Raw genomic sequence first — 18,759 nt, forward strand, 5'->3', positions numbered from 1 at the left:
CCCACCCCAATCCAGGGTGCCATCCTGGGCCCACCTTCCAGTCCCCGCCATGGTCACGCCCTGGCCCACCTTCCCCACCTCCATCTGGACCGTCTACCCCAGTGCTGACGGTCAAGCCCGGGGCCTGCTCTGCCAGGGGCCTGCCCTTCCTGGGGCCTGCCCTTCCCATGGGCTCATGCCCCTCAGCCCTGGGCAGCCCCCGCCCCGCACCCAGCTCAGGTTCCCCTCGGGCTGTTGTTTGACATGCATACACACGCGCACACACGCCCTGGTCCTGCCACGGCCGCGCTCCCCCGGGCCTCAGCACTCCCCTGAAGCACGCTCTTCACACAGTCATACCTGCTGATGGCCACGGTCATCTTCCTGCCCTACGTGAGCAAGGCCGCTGGCTGGTGCAGGGCCCGCCTTATGGGTAGGTGCCCAGGGGGGCTGTCCTGGGGGGCTCCGGGGCTGCCACCAGGGCCCCCCACTGGCCCAGAGCACTGAGGGCTCGGCTGCCCCTCCCTGGCTCGCCACAGGCCCCAGAGAGCCCCCGGCTCACAGCATGGAGGTCTTCACCTTCGACCTGCACGAGCCGCTCAGCAAGGAGCGGGTGGAGGCCTTCAGTGACGGGGTCTACGCCATCGTGGCCACTCTGCTCATCCTGGACATCTGGTGAGAGCTGGGGGCCGCCCTCCCAAGGGGCTCCCACCCGAGGGCCCCGGGCAGGGCCCGCTCCCCCCAGGGCGGAGGGCGGAGGGCGGTGGGCGGTGGGCGGGTGGCCCCCAGCTCCCCATGCCCCCGCTCTGCTGCTTGGCCAGGCAGCCTCTGCATCTGTCAGAGTTCCAGCCTCAGCTATCGTATCTTCATTTCTAAGTGTTTTATCTACTCCTTTTTCAAATCTTCCATCCTTTTTAAAGCCTTTTTTTGTTCCTTGGCCATATTTCAGTACATTCATGTTTTGTTAACATTTAAACACTCTGATTTTATGTTCTGTATCTGATCATGTAAAGTCTTGATGCCCCTAAGCTTCTCTGAGTAGCTTTTTCTTACTGTAACTTGAGAATTTTTAAAAATTAGGAGCAAATGCCCATGGCCACAAATCTCTGAGGCCCAGACAGAGGTTCTGCCCTGAGCCAGAGCCCTGCCTCCTCGTCCCTGCTGGGTGGCAGTGAGGGGTGGCTGCGGCTGGGCACCCCATGGGTCAGGGCTCCTTCCTCCCACCAGAGGCACAGCCCGAGGACCCAGGTGGGGGTCCCCGGGAGACCCCAGGCTCTGTCTCCTGCTCCCACCTGCACCAGCGTGCATGCGGCCGCCGGGTTAGTCCAGGCTGTGGCTGTCGTCCACGACCTCCCTTGTGTGCCTGAGACTCTCCTTACAGTCAAGTTCAGCCTGGGCAAAGCCCCTCAGGCCTGCGGGGCCGCCCCCCATGGAAGGGTCACTGCAGGGGGGTGAAGATCTCACAGCACCACCCGTGGGTGCCAGAGGGGCTGCAAGCCTGGGGCCTGGCAGGCAGGGCTGCGGTCAGCCTAAACAAAGGCTGCAGCTGAACTTGAACTTCAGGTGAACAGCCCTACCTGTGTCAACACAGATCCGCAAAAGTCCGCACGTGCTGTTCATTCATCTAAAGTTTGTGTGTGCGGGGGCGGCTGTGCTGACCGGATGCCAGAGGCGGGGCCCCCGCAAATTGGTGTATTTCTCCCCTCAGTGAGGACAACGTCCCGGACGCCAAGGATGTGAAGGAGAAGTTCCAGGGCAGCCTGGTGGCCGCGCTGGGCGAGTCAGGGCCGCACTTCCTGGCCTACTTCGGCTCCTTCGCCACAGTGGGCCTGCTCTGGTTCGCCCACCACTCACTGTTCCTGCACATCCGCAGGGCCACGCGGCCCATGGGGCTGCTCAACACGCTCTCGCTGGCCTTCGTGGGTGGCCTGCCCCTGGCCTACCAGCAGACGTCAGCCTTCGCACAGCAGCCCCGCGACGAGCTGGAGAGCGTGCGTGTCAGCTGCGCCATCATCTTTCTGGCCAGCATCTTCCAGTTCGCCATCTGGACCACAGCGCTGCTGCGGGAGGGGGAGACGCTGCAACCCTCTGCGCGCTTCGGGGGCCGGGAGCACGCGTTCATGTTTGCCAAGCTCGCCTTGTACCCCTGCGCCAGCCTGCTGGCCTTTGCCTGCACCTGCGTGCTGAGCAGCTTCAGCACGGCCATCTTCCACGCCATGCAGATCGCGGTGCCCTTCGCCTTCCTGCTGCTGCGGCTGCTGGTGCGCCTGGCGCTGGCCAGCCTGCGGGCCCTGCGGGGGCTGGTGGGGCCCGTGCTTGCCCGGCCGGCGCCCGGGGCTGCGGACGAGGCCCGGTCCCCACTGCTCCCTGCCCCCTGCTAGTGCCGCCCCGCCCCATCTCCGGGGCCTCGTGAAGATTCATGTTCTGCCTCAGACCCTCGGATTACTTCCACTTTGCAGAGAAGAGTCTCATGGCAGCTTCACTGTGTTGCTTGTGCCCGTTGTCTGCTCAAGCCAGCAGAGACGAGCCCCAGAGGGCTGGCAGGAGGTGGGGGCCCTGGGGCAGTGGGCCCAGCCCCTCCCTGGACTGAGTCCACACCCCAGTGCAGAGGCCCCAGCAGGCTGCCAGAACACCCACCCACCCACCGCGACTCGCCCCGGGCACAGCGACGCAGGAGACGGACAGCAGCAGGGCCGGAAGACCAGACTCTATTTGTCCAAGATATAAATTACGGTCACCTTCGGGGGTAGGTTACACACGAGGAAGGGGTGCAGTGCTCACACACACTCTCAGACTCGCTTACACGCAGAGGACTCGTCCACCCGAACCACAGTGACAGACAGCTCCCACCAACCGGTGCAGGTGCAGAGCAAAAGCTGATTCCACCCCCAGGAATGCAGGTCCGAGGGACGCACACCGGGCCCTGGAGGCCCGCTGCCCTCGTGCTGCCCACGTCTGGGTAGCTTTGGCACGAGCTGGGCGGGTATAGGGCTGGGCAGGGCCGTGTCTGAGGTCGAAGCCAGTGTCAAGGCGAGGCCGCCACCCAGGGTGAGGGCCTGGCAGCCAGCCAGCGCCAAGGCATAGGGACCAAACAGGAGAGGGGCCTCCGGACCCTCCACGCCGGGACAGGGCTCTGGGCCAGCTGGACTCCGGGGCTCTGAGTGACCCGCCTGGCAGCCCATCTGCGTCCCCCGTCTCCACGTGGAGAAGCACAGAGACACATCTGCTCAGTGGACACAGAGCCCGCGTGCTAACTGCTGACACACGGAGGGGCGAAGCGCTTTCCCCAGCCAATTAAACCTCTCCTGCTGCACACTCGCCTCACTTCCTTGGAAGTCCTGGCCGGGCCAGCTCCTGCTGCCTCCCGGGCACGGGCACCACACACCTCCCGGGGGGCCAGGCCCACCCGGCTTCCTCGGGGCCTGCCTCTCCCAGCCCAGTCACACCAGGGTCCCCGCAGAGCTCAGACTGGGCCAGCCAGACACTGTCCAGCCCGGGAAGCTAGTGGCTGGGGTGTCCCATGACTGCGCCGGGCACCCTTAAGGTCCAGAGAGCCAGCTGCCCTGTAGGGGTGCCTCGGGGTACTGCTGAGGTCTGGTGCTGCCCGGCTCAGGGGCCCAGAGGTGGCAGAGGGGCCCCAGGGGAAGTGTGTGTCCTCCAGGACAGCGGCCTGGGCCCCAGGGAGCCCCGCACCACCCACCCAGCAGTCTCCGCGTGGCACGGGGAAGAGACAGGAAGGCCAGAGGCCAGGGCTGTGAGCACATCTGTCCGCTGCTGAGTGCTGCTCCAGGACGTGCCTCTACTTGGGGTCCCCCTTGGGGGCCGGGGCCCCATCGGCTCGTGCATCCTTAGGGGGCCCCGCCTTCCTAGGCTTCTGCTTGGCCTTCCTGAGCATGTGGACCTGTCCCAGGACACGCAGGAGCTGTCACAACTCAGGCCACCTGGCCCCAGGTCCCAGAGCAGCCACCACCATCTCAGCTCAGCCCATTTCACGGAAGGGGACAGAGTGGCGGCTAACTAAAGACTGGCTGCCTCATCCAGCCCATGGCCTCTCAGAGTCAGAGAAGAACCAGCCATGGCTGGACTGCCCACCAGCCACAAGCCCCCTTCTCACCCCATCCTGACGTACCTTAGGGCCCACAGCCGAGATGATCAGGTGCCCGGGAGCCTGGACCCAGGGTTCACCATCCACCTGCACGGGCGTGGCCTTGAGGAGGGTGACGCGGAAGTAGGACCCCTGGGCGATGCGGATGCCTGAGCGCAGCCCACTCTGGACCTGGCCCTGGTGGGAGGGGGGCCAGGCTCAGCAGGCCACAGGCAGCACTGAGGGCCTGGTCTCCAGGGGTGTGCACATCTCGGGCCCCTGTCTCCAGTCCCCATGCTCCCCGTGTGCACATCCCGGGCCCCCATCTCCCCTTCCCCACGCCCCCCGTGTGCACACCCCGGGCCCCTGTCTCCAGTCCCCATGCTCCCCATGTGCACACCCCAGGGCCCCGTCTCCAGTCCCCACGCCCCCCGTGTGCACACGCCGGGCCCGTCTCCAGTCCCCATGCTCCCCATGTGCACACCCCGGGCCCCTATCTCCCCCACGCCCCCCGTGTGCACACCCCGGGCCCCCATCTCCAGTCCCCACGACCCCCGTGTGCACACCCCGGGCCCCTGTCTCATCCCCACACTCCCCGTGTGCACACCCCGGGCCCCCGTCTCCAGTCCCCACGCCCCCTGTGTGCACACCCCGGGCCCCTGTCTCATCCCCACGCCCCACCGTGTGCACACCCCAGGCCCCTGTCTCATCCCCACACTCCCCGTGTGCACACCTCGGGCCCCCGTCTCCAGTCCCCACACTCATGTGCACACCCTGGGCCCCTGTCTCATCCCCACGCTCCCCGTGTGCACACCCCGGGCCCCTGTCTCATCCCCACACTCCCCATGTGCACACCCCGGGCCCCTGTCTCATCCCCACACCCCCTGTGTGCACAAACCCGGGGCCCCGTCTCCAGTCCCCACGCCCCCCGTGTGCACACCCCGGGCCCCCGTCTCCAGTCCCCACACTCATGTGCACACCCCGGGCCCCCATCTCCAGTCCCCACGCTCCCCGTGTGCACACACCCTAGGCCCCCGTCTCTAGTCCCCACGCCCCCCGTGTGCACACACCCTAGGCCCCCCGTCTCCAGCCCCAACGCCCCGTGTGCACACACCCTAGGCCCCCGTCTCCAGTCCCCATGCCCCCCGTGTGCACACCCCGGGCCCCCATCTCCAGTCCCCACGCCCCCTGTGTGCACACACCCTAGGCCCCCATCTCCAGTCCCCATGCCCCCCGTGTGCACACCCCGGGCCCCCGTCTCCAGTCCACACGCCCTCCATGTGCACACACCCTAGGCCCCCGTCTCCAGTCCCCACGCCCCCCGTGTGCACACCCCGGGCCCCCGACTCATCCCCACGCCCCCCATGTGCACACCCTGGGCCCCTGTCTCCAGTCCCCACGCCCCCCGTGTGCACACCCCGGGCCCCTGTCTCCAGTCCCCACGCCCCCAGTGTGCACACCCCGGGCCCCCGTCTCATCCCCACACTCCCCGTGTGCACACCCCGGGCCCCTGTCTCCAGTCCCCACGCCCCCCGTGTGCACACCCTGGGCCCCTGTCTCCAGTCCCCACGCTCCCCATGTGCACACCCCGGGCCCCTGTTTCCAGTCCCCACACTCATCGTGTGCACACCCTGGGCCCCGGTCTCCTGGTCCCCATGATCCCCATGTGCACACCCTGGGCCCCGTTTTCCCCATCCCCACATTCCCCGTGTGCACACCTCGGGCCCCTGTCTCCCTGCCCCCACGCTCCCCGTGTGCACACCCCGGGCCCCAGTCTCCTGGTCCCCACGCTCCCTGTGTGCACACTCCAGGCCCCAGTCTCCCAGTCCCCATGATCCCCGTGTGCACACCCTGGGCCCCGTTTTCCCCATCCCCACATTCCCCGTGTGCACACCCCGGGCCCCTGTCTCCCTGCCCCCACGCTCCCCGTGTGCACACCCCGGGCCCCAGTCTCCTGGTCCCCACGCTCCCTGTGTGCACACTCCAGGCCCCAGTCTCCCAGTCCCCATGATCCCCGTGTGCACACCCTGGGCCCTGGTCTCCCTGTGTGCACACCTGGGCCCCCGTCTACCCACCCCCATGCTCACTGTGTGCACAGCCTGGACCCCAGTCTCCCAGTCCCCACGCTCACCATGTGCACGACGCCCGTCACCCCCACCACCTCCAGCAGCCCGTCGTCCATGCGCGGCTTCTCGAACCTCGAGTCACTGTCAGAGCCCCACAGGTCGGCCCCTGAGCCCCAGCTGCACAGGAGGGAGGGTCACAGAGGTCAGAGGGAGGTTTGGACAGGAGGGCAGGGGCCAGAGCCCCAGAGCCCCGTGTGTGGGGGCATGCAGGTCAGACGCATCCCCGGCCCTGTCCTCAGTGGGCATTTCCCGGGGAAGCAAGGTCAGGGAGATTAGCATCGGGCAGGGGTAGGAGCCCCTCACCCTGCGTGAGGCCCCACAGGGCTGGACAGGAGGGCAGGGGCTGCAGCCCCGTGCGTGGGGTCACGCAGGTCAGAAGGAGGCTGGGCAGGAGGGCAGGGGTGGCATGGGCACCTGGGGATGTTGATGAAGATGAGCCCCTCGATGCTGGGCAGCTCCACCTCCTGCTGCTCCACCTGCAGCCGGAGGGCCCTGTGCAGGCCGCGGGAGTGGCTGATCTTCTGCAGCCCGACCCGCACGTACACGCCCTTGTTGTGGAACCTGGTGGGGGACTCCGCGTCATGAGGGGCCCCAGCCCCCGCTCACGGCTGGTGAGCCCCCAGGAAGTTCCAGGCAGCCCCGCCCCGCCCATGCGCCCTGACCTGCTCGTGAACTTGCCGGGCTCCTCCTCCCGCGCCTGGTGGAAGTCCAGGCTCAGCTCTGCGTCGATGCCAATCCCACAGTAGTTACTCATCTGTACGATCTGAGGACAAGACGTGTCTCCCTTGGCCCCTGTCAACCTCCAGAGGCTCCCCGCCTCCCGTAAGGCCAGCACACATGGCCCTGCTCTTAGCTGCCCATCCGCCTGGGAACAGTACTCGCGGCGATGCCGGGGCGTGGCCCGGATGAAGACACACAGCCGCCCACTGAGCACCATGCCCTTGCCCGGGCACGCCGGTACCTTGGGGGGCTCTGCCTCTGCCTCGCTGTCCTCCCCGCCAGCAGCCTCATGAGCGTCCAGCAGGATGGTCCAGCGGTCCACAAGCACGGCGTCTGCCTCGTCCACTGACAGCAGCACGGAGAACAGGTCCTCCCCGCTGTAGCCCGCCCCCCAGCGGAGGACCCGGCCCAGGTCGTTCCCTGGGAACCAGCAAGACAGACTGCCTCCACACCCGGCCCGCCATGCTGGGCCCCCACCCCTGCCGGGCCAGCCTACCCCACCTGTGCCCAGGGGCAGGATGGCTACAGCAGGCTCTGGGCAGGCCAGGCGGTGCCGCATGTCCTCCAGGGCGGCAAGCACCCAGCCCACCGTGCCGTCCCCGCCGCACACCAGCACTCGGAAGCAGGGTACCTGGGAGAACACGTGGAACCTGGGCAGGGAGACAGGGCGTGTCCCGCCACTGCGGCCAGAAGAGCCAGACCAGGCCGCCCAGGGGCAGGAGGGCGCCCACGCAGGTCCCACCCTGCCCCACCCCTCCAGGCGCACTCACCCGGGCAGTGGCCCCCCGTTGGTCAGCTCGAAGACCTGGTGGGGGTTGAGCAGCTTCCGGAAACTGCAGAGCAGGTCGCGGCCCTTGAGCCCTCCACTCCTGGGGTTCACAAACACGAGCAGGGGGCGGCAGTCTGGGGCCAGCTTCGTGTGCTGACAGATGCAGGCTGCGTCAGGGGGTGCGGGACGGCCCCCAGGGGAAGCCGGGCCTCTCCCGACCCACAGCCTGCCCCCTACGCCGATCTGGGGCTGGCCTTCCTTGGGAGGGAGGCCACGCGGCCACCCCACCTCACCACTGGCCTCTTGGGCCACCCCCTGTGGTAGAGAGGGCATCCACAGACCACGGGCCAAAGGGAACCCCCTCCCCGGAGCCCTGAACCGATGGCCACGGCACCCCTGCCACGACGTGTTTTTAGGCCCCACCCCCGCCTGGCGCATGGGCCCATGAGTCCAGGCCAGAAGCCCACTGGGACCCGCCCAGCAGTCAGGAGGGGCACCCAGGCGCAAAGGGCTGCCCCACGCCTCACCCCAGCAATGGGTGAAGGCCCTCCCCACACATAGCAGAAACGGCACTTGAGAGAGCAGGGGTCCCAGGCTGGTGGGGGTGGGGGACTGGGGTCTTACACGGTGGGGTTGGGGGGCTGCAGCCCCCCTAGTGGGGGTGGGGGGCTGGGGTCTCTACACGGTGGGGGTGGGGGGCTGGAGTCCCCGCCACGGGGGCCGCTGGGTGACGAGGGACAGACAGGCAGACACCATGGGCAGTGGTGGCACATGGCTCGGCTGTGGCTCGAGGCTGTGGGCACGCAGAGGGCACATGTGGGCCCTCAGGCAGGGCGGCCTGCGGGCAGCACTCACCTGCTTGCTGGGGCTGGCAGCTGCCAGGGGAGAGGGCTGGCAAGACCCACCTGTCTCTGGCCAGAGGGCGGGCGGAGGGCCCGGGCCCACGATCACCGCACCCTTGTCTGGATGGTTGGCCAGAGCAGCAGAGACCGCAAGGTGTGGCCCCCCAGCCACAGCCTGAACTTTCTGCTGTAATTCTGCCTGACCTGAGCTAGGTCAGGGGCCACAGACACCCTTGGTGATGGGGGGGGGCGTCCCTGGCAGCCAGCAGGGCTGAGGACCAGAGGTGGACCAGGGCACAGAGCACAGGGCAGGGTCTGGGGCCCTACGGGGACTTCGAGACAGCTTGGGGAGTCGGGGAGCATCATGGATTGAGGAGGCCCACGGTGCAAGCAGGGTCCAGGGCCTCCCAAGCAGGGCGAGTGGGGCCAGGGCCCAGGACCCCACGAGGGCTGCCCGCACAGTCACACACACGTGACAGGCTGAGGATGTGTGCCCTGCAGGGCCTGTTGGGGTCAGACCTCGGCCCATCCCGAGGAGTGAGCTGGCCTTGCAGCAGACATTTGGACTTTGCTCCAACGGCCCAAGATAAAGACAAACCGGTGGGAGCCACAGCCCCAGGCCCGCCTTAGCGCCACTCACCAGCACCTCCGGGAGCACCAGGGCAGTCAGCGGCCGGCCGCGCACAGCCGTGTCCCTGACCAGCATGTACAGCCGCTCGGCCTCCGCGAAGCAGGCCACGTCCAGCACCACGGCACCTGAGGCAGGTGGGCGGTAGCTCAGGTGCCTGTGCGAAGGTCCCGACCCCCACAGTGTCTTGGACCAGGGCCCCAGCTGCGGGGGAATGACCCCAGTTCTGGCCACGCCCGCTTTGGGCCAGCCTGTCCCAAGGTGTGCATGACTCCTTGCCTGGGGGAGGCCTTCAAGGACAGTGAGGCCCAGAGATGGGAGATGCCAGGTGGGCAGAGCAAGGCTACTGGAGGTGGTGGGACAGACATGCCCCAGGGCCCACGAGAGCCACAGGGGGTGCTGGGAGCTGCTGTCGGCCCCCAGAGGGGAACATGGGCCCCATGACACTGTCTTCCTGCTGCTGCTAAGTCACTTCAGTCGTGTCTGATTCTGTGCAACCCCATCCCTGGGATTCTCCAGGCAAGAACACTGGAGTGGGTTGCCATTTCCTTCTCCAATGCATAAAACTGAAAAGTGAAAGTGAAGTCACTCAGTCATGTCTGACTCTTCGCGACCCCATGGACTGCAGCCTACCAGGCTCCTCCATCCATGGGATTTTCCAGGCAAGAGTACTGGAGTGGGGTGCCACTGCCTTCTCCGGTCCTCCTGCTGGGGAGATCTAAAGCTGCCCGGGATAAACTCTGGAACCCGCGAGCAGGACAGGCTGTGGAGAATGTTCTCTGCACCTCAGTCACATTTTAGCAAAAGCATCACAGCTGGGAGCCGGGAAACAAACACCAAGGTTTCCCCTACCCCCAGGCCCCCAAGGAGGTGAAGCCAGAGGGTGGGGCTGCCCCACCTGCTCTGGAGATGACCTTTGACCAAACCTGACCAGGGTCTGCGGGTGGCTCACCTTGGGTGGAGTAGACGTGGCTCACAGTCACCAGGGCAGCTGCAAAGATGGGGGGACTGTGATCGGATGCCAGAGACCCGCCCCCAGGGCCTGTGGCCACCCAGCCTCCCAGACCAGAAAGCAGCTCACACCCCCGCAAAGGGAAGCTCACTCTCCCAGAGGTGCGCCCTACTGCAGGCACTGGGCAGCCCCAGGGCCCAGATCAGGAGGCTCAGAAACTCTCCAGAGGAGGTAACAGGCCCTGGGCCTCAGACGTGAGGACAGAGATCCTCTTGTCAGGAGCCAGTCTGGCATGTGACTGGGGGGAGGGGGGAGCAGGAGGGCCCCCACCTTGGCACTGCAGCCCCCAGGCCCCCCCTCAGGACTCCTGGTCTGCGCCCCCCACCGGGCCAGGCGACCCGCCAGCCCAGGGAGTGACAGTCCAGGCAGGTGCACCTTTGCTGGCGACAGCCTCATCCAGCAAACTGCGGTACTCCTGGGGGGAAAGGCCCGGCGGCAGACCGCCCACAAACAGAGAGACGCGCGGGGCCAGTGCCCTGCTCTCAGCCACGTAGAACCGTGTCTGGCTCATCTGCCGCAAGGACATCTGCAAGGAGGCGACACTGAGCAGAGCCCAGGGACCCCCAACCTGCTCTGCCCGCAAGGGGCCAGAGGGGAGACATCCCAGGCCAAGCGCCCCCAGAACAGGAAAGGACAGGAGAGGAGGGACCCACGGGGACCTCGGGGGGAGGCACTGCGGGCCAGGGTGGCCTAGGTGTCCTCAGGGCAGACTCCCTGTCTACAAGGGACAGGCTGTGCCCAAAGGCCAGCGGCTCCCCGGAGGCCAGTGGCCACACCCACTGACCTGCCGGATCTCACGAAGCCGGTCAAGCAAGGGTTCCTCGTCTGCCAGCACCGTGCGCTGGACTGCGGGGTTGAGAGACACCGCCGTGAGCCCCAGACACCACGACCACCTCCACGACCAGGTGTCCCGGAGCCCCTGGGCAGACGCGGTCAGAGCACGGGCTACAGGCTGCCCCCTCACCTTGTCTGCTGCCCATGAGCACCTCCACAAGCTGGAAACCCTCGACCCCCTCGGCCTGTGGGGGTACAGTTCAGGGTATCAAGTCTGGACGGGACCCCACTACCCCAAGACTTTGGCGGGGCGGGCACACGGGCAGGGCGAGGTGGGCACACACCTGGCGTCCGAGCAGCGGGAGGACCTCCAGCACCACGCTGCGGGCAGTGCTCTGCGGGGTCACACGGATGGAGACATAGGCCACACCCACCCTGCAGGGGACACGCTCAGGAGCTGGGGAGGCACAGTCTGAGCTCCTTCCCCCCCCAACCCCCCACGGCCCTGCTGGGACCTGGTCTCACTTGAGCCAGGCCGGGTAGATCTTCAGGATCTCCTGGGTGCGGGGCAGAGCGCGGAGGACCCAGGCCTGGGGAGCCGCTCTGCCGCCCTCCTCCTCGGCGGGCCCAGCGCTCCAGACCTTTCCCGCTGCCACGGTGTCTCCAAGCTGCGCAGGAGTGGGGAGCGCCTGCAGCTGGAAGCCCTGAGGGTCCTCGGGGATGTAGTAAGCCCGCAGAGCCGCCTCCTGTGAGAGGGGGGCAAAGGTGGGGCCTGCCAGGGCCAGGTCCGTGGGTCCCCGCGGTCCCCCATGGCCGGGCCCCCTCTTACCAGCACCTCCTGGCTCCGGGCCAGGTGCGGGACCGTGACTGTACGAAAGTGGTTTCGCTGCATCGCATCGCTGCCATCAAAGATCTTCAGAGTCTGCTTGCCTGGGCCGCAGGGGAGCGCGTGCAAGTCCGTGGAGTGAGGGACGGTCGGGGGAGCAGGGTCCGGGGTGTGGGAGCGGGCACAGCGAAGGGGCACTTACCGGACTCAGGCGCCCCCACCTCTCGGCCCGGGCCGGCGGGGACGCTGCCATCGGCGCTGTCCTCCCCGTCCCCTGTGGGAGGGTCACAGCCGGCCTTAGTCAGGGCCCGGCCCCGCGCCGGCCGCCCCTCCCCGTCACCCGGCTCACCCGGCTCCGGCACCGCGATCTCGGGGATTCGAAAGCAGTGCATCTTGCTGAAGTTTCGGGACAGGAGGCGCACGCACGCGGGGGGCAGGACCAGGGTGCGCAGGCGCCCGAAAGTGCACTCGGGGGCGAGCGCCGCGGAGCAGACTGAGTGGGCCTGCAGGGGAGCGGGTGCGGCTCGAGCGCGGGGCTCCGGCGCAGAAGGCCAGGAGGACCCACACCGAGCGCCCCCAACCAGAGACCCGAGTCTCCCCTCTACCGCCAAAGGCCGGAAGGCGGCGCGATCCAGACGAGCTGTGCCCAAGACCCAGGACTCTGTCCGGCTGCACCGCTGAGGCCCCCCGCGCCAGCCGCCGAGGCCCCGCCCCGTGCGCAGAGGCCCCGCCCGGTGCGCCCACCTGGACGCCACACCACTCGCAGCGCACGCCGGCCGGCACGTCCGAGGAGCCGCAGGTCTTCCGACAGAGCTCGCAGCGAGCACCCGACGGCAAGGTCCCCTCCCGCCAGTGGTGGAGGTGTGCGTCCTGCGGAGAGCGCCATCAGCGGCTCGTCCGGCCGCCCGCTCCCCGGCCTCCCCCAGGCCCCGCGCACTCACGTGTTCGCGGTGCCCGTCCTGGTGGCACTGGCGGCAGTCGCTGCAGGCGAAGGGCACACAGTCGGGGTGAACGTGCAGCTCACACACTGGGGGGCGGGCAGGGTTAGGGGGCCTCTAGTCGCTGCCCACCGACCCTGCCCGCCCCCTGATCGGGCCTGGGTCTGCCCCTCCCCGGACCTCACTTTCCTGAACGTTTGGGGGCCCGTGGTGAGAGACAGGAACGCCCCCGACCCCCACCCCCGCCCCCCGCACGATGGGAACCAGCTTCTCTGCGTCTCTGCGCCCAGCCCACCTCTGCACGCAGGGAGCGGCCCTGCGATGCCCCGCACCCACCTCCCCGCCTCCCACCCCAGACCTGCGGCCTGACCGCAAGGAGGGGCGGGGCCGCCCGGGCTGCAGAGACCAGGCTCCTGGGGCGGGGTCACGCGGGATGCTGGCTGTACCTTCGCAGCGGAGGCCGAGCGCCTCCAGACCCTTCCGGCACACGGAGCAGAACCTGCGCTTGTAGAGCCCCCGGGGGCCGAAGCAGTGGGCCACCGGGACCTGGGAGGGGCAGAGCTTGGCCTCAGCCTGGGTCCCCAGGCCCCCATTCCTCTCTGCCCAAGGAGCTGCCATGACCAGCCCTGGTCTCCTGCCTGACCCCTCAGTCCTCCCGAGCCCTGCTGACGGAGTGCTGTGTGTGCCTCTGGGCCCCTCCATGCTCCCAGGGGATCCTGCTGGGGACCGCCCGGCATGCCGACTCCTCTGTTCCTTGTTCGGGACTGACTCGGGGCAGCCCCAGGGCGTGACCTCAAACAGCCCCTTCTGCAGCTCAGGCCCAGCTGGCCTGGCCCAGGCCTGACCCAGCTGCACAGGGGCTGGCCACCCCCAGGCCTGTTCCTCTTGCTGATACATTTGGGGCCAGCCGGATCGAGTACAGGTGGAGGGAAGCCCAGCCACAGGCTGCTAGGTACCAAGGACCCCAGAGAAGACAGGGTCAGAGCCCTGGGGAAGGGAGGCCCCCTGCTGCCCTGGGAGGGGCTCGCGGATAGGGATGCACTGCAAGGGGGCACTCCCAGCCCACACCATCTGACCTGCCGGCCCGACTCCCAGCCCAGCCCCCCCAACAGGAGCCGGGCCCCCAGACCCTCTGTGCCCTCCCCCCAAAGGTGCAGATGCAGCGGCCAAGCTCCATACGCACGCGGACCAGACTGGGAGCCACGCTGGTACAGGGGGTCTTCACGTGCTTCAGGCACTTCTCGTGGGACATGAAGTTGCAAACTGTGGGGACAAGAGCCCTGTGAGTTGGCCCCTGTCCTGCCCAGGGATCAACAGACCCCAGGGCTTGGCATGCGGGAGGGAGGCCGCGCCAGGGCAGACAGCTTATCACAGTGGGCCCACCCTCCCAGACCTTCCTGAGCCTAACCCTGGCCGTCAGGGTAGAGAGAGAGCGTGGAGAGAGCCTCGTCCTCAGCCCCACCCCTGAGAGCTGAGTGAAGAGCAGCTTGGTGGCTCTGGCCATCCGGGATGACCATGTACTCTGGTGTCCTGAGCCGGCCCTGTCCACCCGCTCCCCCCCACACACACACATACACAGGCCCAGCTCCTTCCAGTCTCTACTGACGGTGGGTAGGTAGGCGGGCACTTGGCCACCTCCTACATCTCTGCCTGCCCCTAGACCAACTTCTCCAGGGACACCCTTCCCTTGCTCCCCACACGTGCATACACCCCTAATTACCCCTCCCACACATGAGGTGCTTGCCTGGACCAGAGCCAGTCTGACAGACCAGGATGCCCTGCCTCTGAGGGCAGCTGGCCCTGCCCGGAGAGGTAGGTGTCCCAGAGGCTCCAAGGCATGAGCTGTGCTCACAAGGCCCACGGAGGCAGCAAGGGGGCACCCTCCATCCTAGGGAGGGTACCCTCCATCCTGGGGAGGCATGCAGCAGGGTGAGGCGCCCGCCTTGCACAGCCTCGGAAGGCGGCAGCTCTTGACAGGTGGCGCTCAGCTTCCTCCTCTGGCCCACAGAAAGAACCCCTGCTCCCCACACATCCTGGGTGCTCCCTGGCAGGGGAAGGCGCTCTTCCTCCTACACCCTTGCCAAGCCTCTCTGTGTGCCGAGGTCACCAGCTCACCCTCCAGAGCTGAGGACAGCATCTGCACATCACCCCCATTTCCCTTCTGTGAGCTCCTTTGCCCCTCAGACCTAGCACCCACCGGCAGGAGGTCCTACCTGTGAGGGGGACCAGCCACTTCCTGGCAGCTCCTCCACCCATACCTGGCCCAGCCTCCTCAGCACACCAGGCCCCAGGCTCCTCAGTCCCCAGAGCCACGGGCCTGTCTCCCTGGGCAGGGCAGAGGCGCCCCGCCCCGTCCCGTCCCCCGTGGAGACGCACGGTGGAGGGCCTCCCCGCCCAACCAGGCCCGTTTGGCAGCTGGGCCGGGGCCCTGCCGGGGCACGTCACACTCGGGGTGGCAGGCCCGGCCCAGCTCCTTGGAGTCTGAGCCCGGCAGCCCTGTGGGCAGCACACACGCCCAGGAGAGAACAGACAGCACCAGCCCTGGGGAGCTAGTGGCCCCGGCCAGCCCTGCCTGGCCACGCTGCTGGCCCTTGCACCTGCCCAGGGTTGGCTGGCCTCGTCCCCAGGCACTGCACCGGCCCTGCGCGGCCGCCGCGCTCTTCCCTCACAGGGTTCCAACCCAGGTGAGGACTCCCGGGGGAGGAGCCGCGGCCGCCTGACGCCCCCAGACCCCGCAAGGTCCTCATCGCCTCCGCCGGGAGGTCTGGGCCTGGCACGCTCCTGTCCCGAGGGCAGGAGGCTCTGTCCCGGGGAGGCCCCTGCTGGAAGTGCAGAGAGCAGGGGCTGGGGTCCGCGGTGGGGTCGCGGGCGCTCACCGTCACACAGGATGCCGGCCAGCCCCCAGATGAAATCGGAGCAGAGGTGGCAGAAGGTGGGCTTGGTAAGCGTCACCTTCCTGAAGCTGTGACTCGGCGCGGCGGGCCCTGGGGGCCTGGAGCCCGACCGCTCCGGCCCCGACCCCGGCCCGGACCCTGGCCCCGATCGCGAGCGGCTTCCGGCGCCCAGCTCGGGGCTGGAGGTCGGGCTGCCCGAGCGCGGGGAGACGCCGCCAAGCCAGCCTCGGGCCCCGGGCTCGGCCGCCGCCGCCATCCCCGGCCAGGGCGGCCCGAGCCCCGGCGGCGGACGACTGTGGGCTGCGCGCTGCGGGCAAGCGGGGCTGCCGTCCTCGCTGTCCCCGCGGTCCGCGCCGGGCTTCCGACTGCGCCCGTGCTCACTGCGCAGGCGCGCGCCCGTGGGGCGGGGCCTGGGGCGGGGCCGGCCCGGGGAAGGGGCCGGGCGGGGTGGGGCCTGAGGAGCGGGCGGGGCCCGAGAAAGGGCCGGCCTTGTGAAGGGGCCGGACGGGGGTGGGGCCTGTGGGTGGGCAGGGCATGGGCGGGGCCGACCTGCGGAGCCAGGGAACCGGTCCACGTCCTGGGTCCAGCCGGCGGGTGGATGGGTCGGGTGGTCCGACGAAGGAAGCACAAGACCTCCACACACCGATGCAAGGTGTCTGCACCTGCGGCGCTCAGGCGCGCTTCTGTGCAGACGGGCGCCTCCCACCCGGCCCAGGGATCCTGCGCGTTGTTCCGTGCGACCCGGCAAGCGTGCGGCACAGCCCCAAGTACCCAGAGTACGGCCTGGAGGGGACCCCGTGTGGAGTCCAACGGGCGGGGAAGGTGTTGGTGTCTCGGGATGGGGGATGTTCCCAGGGTGAGGTACTGGGCCCCAGTCTGGGCGTGCATGACGGAGGAGATGGCCGTGGGTCTGGGAGAGCCGGCCTCCCGCGTGCTCCCACAAGCTGTGCTTGGGCGGCTCTGTCTGCAGGATCTTCGGAGACGCGGACGCCGGCCCCCGTCCTTATCACCACAGGTCTCCCAGCCAGCGCTGGCCAGGGCCTTCAACCCACTGGGACTCTGCTGCCCCGCCCGTTCGCGTGTTCTCCTTGCAGGAGGAGCCCTCCCCTCATCTTCCCCTTGGGGAGCCCAAGGGTTTTGCCTCCTTCCTTCCGGCCGACCCAACAGGTGACCCTACCCCAGGCCTCCTGGAGACCAGCCCCCCACCGCACTCCCAATTAGGGCAGTGAATCCCAGCCCTCACCCTGCCCCCAGCGTTGTCTCTGGGAAGAGTGGGGGTGGTGTCCACAGAGGCCGCCCGCGCTCCAGAGTTCCTACCCCTGTGGGCCTGACGGGGGATTGTCATCCAAGTTGCCAAGATGGGCGTCATGGGCCGAGGGGCTTCCCTGGGACCCGCCTGGCTGCCCTCCCTCAAGCCAGACCCCTGCCTGGCAGGGTGAGCAAGGGTTGCAGGCCCCAGAGGAGGAGGAAAACGGGGCACGGAAGCAGCCAGGGGAGGAATGTCCCGGGAGAGGGCGCAGTGGGGAGGAAATGCCTGGGCCAGCTGGGAGGGGATACAGGGGCAGGAGAGGGGGCGGGGCAGGAGAGGGGGGAGGGGCGGGGCAGGGGCGGGGCGGGGACCCGCCCAAAGAGGAGCAAACCCCTGGGTTGCTGGGGCACTCCTAACCTGTTAGAGCACTGGGCGCCAGGCTGGCATCCCTGCCTTCCCGGGGCTGAGTTCTGGGGCAGACAGACAACAAACTGAAAAACAGGCCGGGAAATGCCACTTTTGGTGCCTGGCCGTGAATGGAAGAAACCAGGACTGAGCTACCTGGACAAACATCCAAACAGGGCAAACAGGGGCAAAGCCCTGGGTGGTGACCCCCTGCGTGGTGACGTTGCAAAGGCAAGGACACCCCTCCCCGGGGCTCCCCGGACATCCTGAAGCATGTAGCTCACGCAGGCCTCCCCCTCCTCCCCACAACCTGAAGCCTTGCCTGCCCCCTTTTCCTGTCGTCAGCACCCCCCAACCTGTGAGAAGCAGAGGTTTCTATTGAAGCCCACTCCCCATAATCCAAACCAGCTGACTCCCAAGGACACAGAATTTCAGTACGTAGCTTTTCTATTTGTGAGAAAATGGAGAAAGCAGGGAAAACACCTTGAAAAATTCACATCCAACCATTTCCGCAGATTTTAACTGCTTTCTGATGCAGCATATTAAATAAAATGGCAAACACACTTCTGTCACACCATCCCACGACCTTCTTAGAATACCTTCCAAAATAATTAGCAGCTTCTAGTTGAAGCTTCCCCTGGAGAAGGGAATGGCAACCCACTCCAGTGTTCTTGCCTGGAGAATCCCATGAACAGAGGAGCCTGGTGGGCTGCCGTCTATGGGGTCGCACAGAGTCGGACACGACTCAAGTAACTTAGCAGCAGCAGTTAAAGCTTCCTCTGGAGAAGGGAATGGCAACCCACTCCAGTATTCTTGCCTGGAGAATCCCATGAACAGAGGAGCCTGGAGAGCTACAGTCCATGGGGCCGCAAAGAGTCAGACACAACTGAGCAACAAATAATTTACTACTTAGACAAAACTTAAATCTAAACCTTTGCTTGGTACTTCTAAAATTCTGGACAGGCAGCTTCAGCACCTGACACTTATTATCTTGGTTCTGGAGGCTAGAACTCTGGAGGTCAGGGAGCTGGTGTGGTGGGTTCTTGCGAGTGGGTGTCTGGCCTGCAGACATCATCTTCTGGCTGAGTTGGGATGCAGAGGGGACACTAATCCTGTTGTGGTTCAGTCAGTTCAGTCGCTCAGTCGTGTCCAACTCTTTGCAACCCCATGGACTGCAGCATGCCAGGCTTCCCTGTCCATCACCAGCTCCCAGAGTTTGCTCAAATGCATGTCCATCGAGTCAGTGATGCGATCCAACCATCTCATCCTCTGTCATTCCCTTCTCCTCCTGCCTTCAATCTTTCCCAGCATCAGGGTCTTTTCCAATGAGGTGGTTCTTCACATCAGGTGGCCAAAGTGTTGGAGTTTCAGCTTTAGCATCAGTCCTTCCAATGATCACTCAGGACTGATTTCCTTTAGGATGGACTGGTTGGATCTCCTTGCAGTCCAAGGGACTCTCAAGAGTCTTTTCCAACGCCACAGTTCAAAAGCATCAATTCTTCTGCTCTCAGCT

General features: G+C 66.9%; 2 protein-coding genes across 6 annotated transcripts in view; one reads left to right on the forward strand and one right to left on the reverse strand.

Moving 5' to 3' along the window:
• Positions 1 to 3,292, forward strand: part of TMEM175 (transmembrane protein 175) — an 18,783-nt gene extending 15,491 nt beyond the window's left edge. For all 5 annotated transcript variants that reach the window (XM_061145322.1, XM_061145319.1, XM_061145321.1 and 2 more), the window contains 3 exons: positions 334 to 412; positions 519 to 654; positions 1,688 to 3,292. In XM_061145322.1, the coding sequence (XP_061001305.1) occupies positions 334 to 412; positions 519 to 654; positions 1,688 to 2,360 (888 nt within the window). In that variant the 3' untranslated portion in view covers positions 2,361 to 3,292. The remainder of the gene's footprint in view (positions 1 to 333; positions 413 to 518; positions 655 to 1,687) is intronic.
• Positions 2,673 to 15,882, reverse strand: DGKQ (diacylglycerol kinase theta). Its single transcript, XM_061145318.1, has 23 exons — positions 15,575 to 15,882; positions 13,882 to 13,961; positions 13,145 to 13,244; positions 12,702 to 12,787; positions 12,505 to 12,630; positions 12,110 to 12,263; positions 11,963 to 12,034; positions 11,764 to 11,864; positions 11,460 to 11,680; positions 11,279 to 11,369; positions 11,125 to 11,179; positions 10,945 to 11,006; positions 10,536 to 10,686; positions 10,101 to 10,139; positions 9,161 to 9,276; positions 7,680 to 7,831; positions 7,411 to 7,559; positions 7,151 to 7,329; positions 6,852 to 6,952; positions 6,604 to 6,750; positions 6,195 to 6,306; positions 4,109 to 4,261; positions 2,673 to 3,880 (listed from the first exon to the last, which is right to left on the reverse strand). Exons 1-23 carry the CDS (start codon positions 15,846 to 15,848, stop codon positions 3,779 to 3,781), a joined length of 2,823 nt encoding a protein of 940 aa, XP_061001301.1. The 5' UTR covers positions 15,849 to 15,882; the 3' UTR covers positions 2,673 to 3,778.
• Positions 15,883 to 18,759: the final 2,877 nt, after the last annotated feature.

Source organism: Dama dama, chromosome 6 (genome assembly GCF_033118175.1).
Source record: "Dama dama isolate Ldn47 chromosome 6, ASM3311817v1, whole genome shotgun sequence".
Taxonomy (NCBI): domain Eukaryota; kingdom Metazoa; phylum Chordata; class Mammalia; order Artiodactyla; family Cervidae; genus Dama; species Dama dama.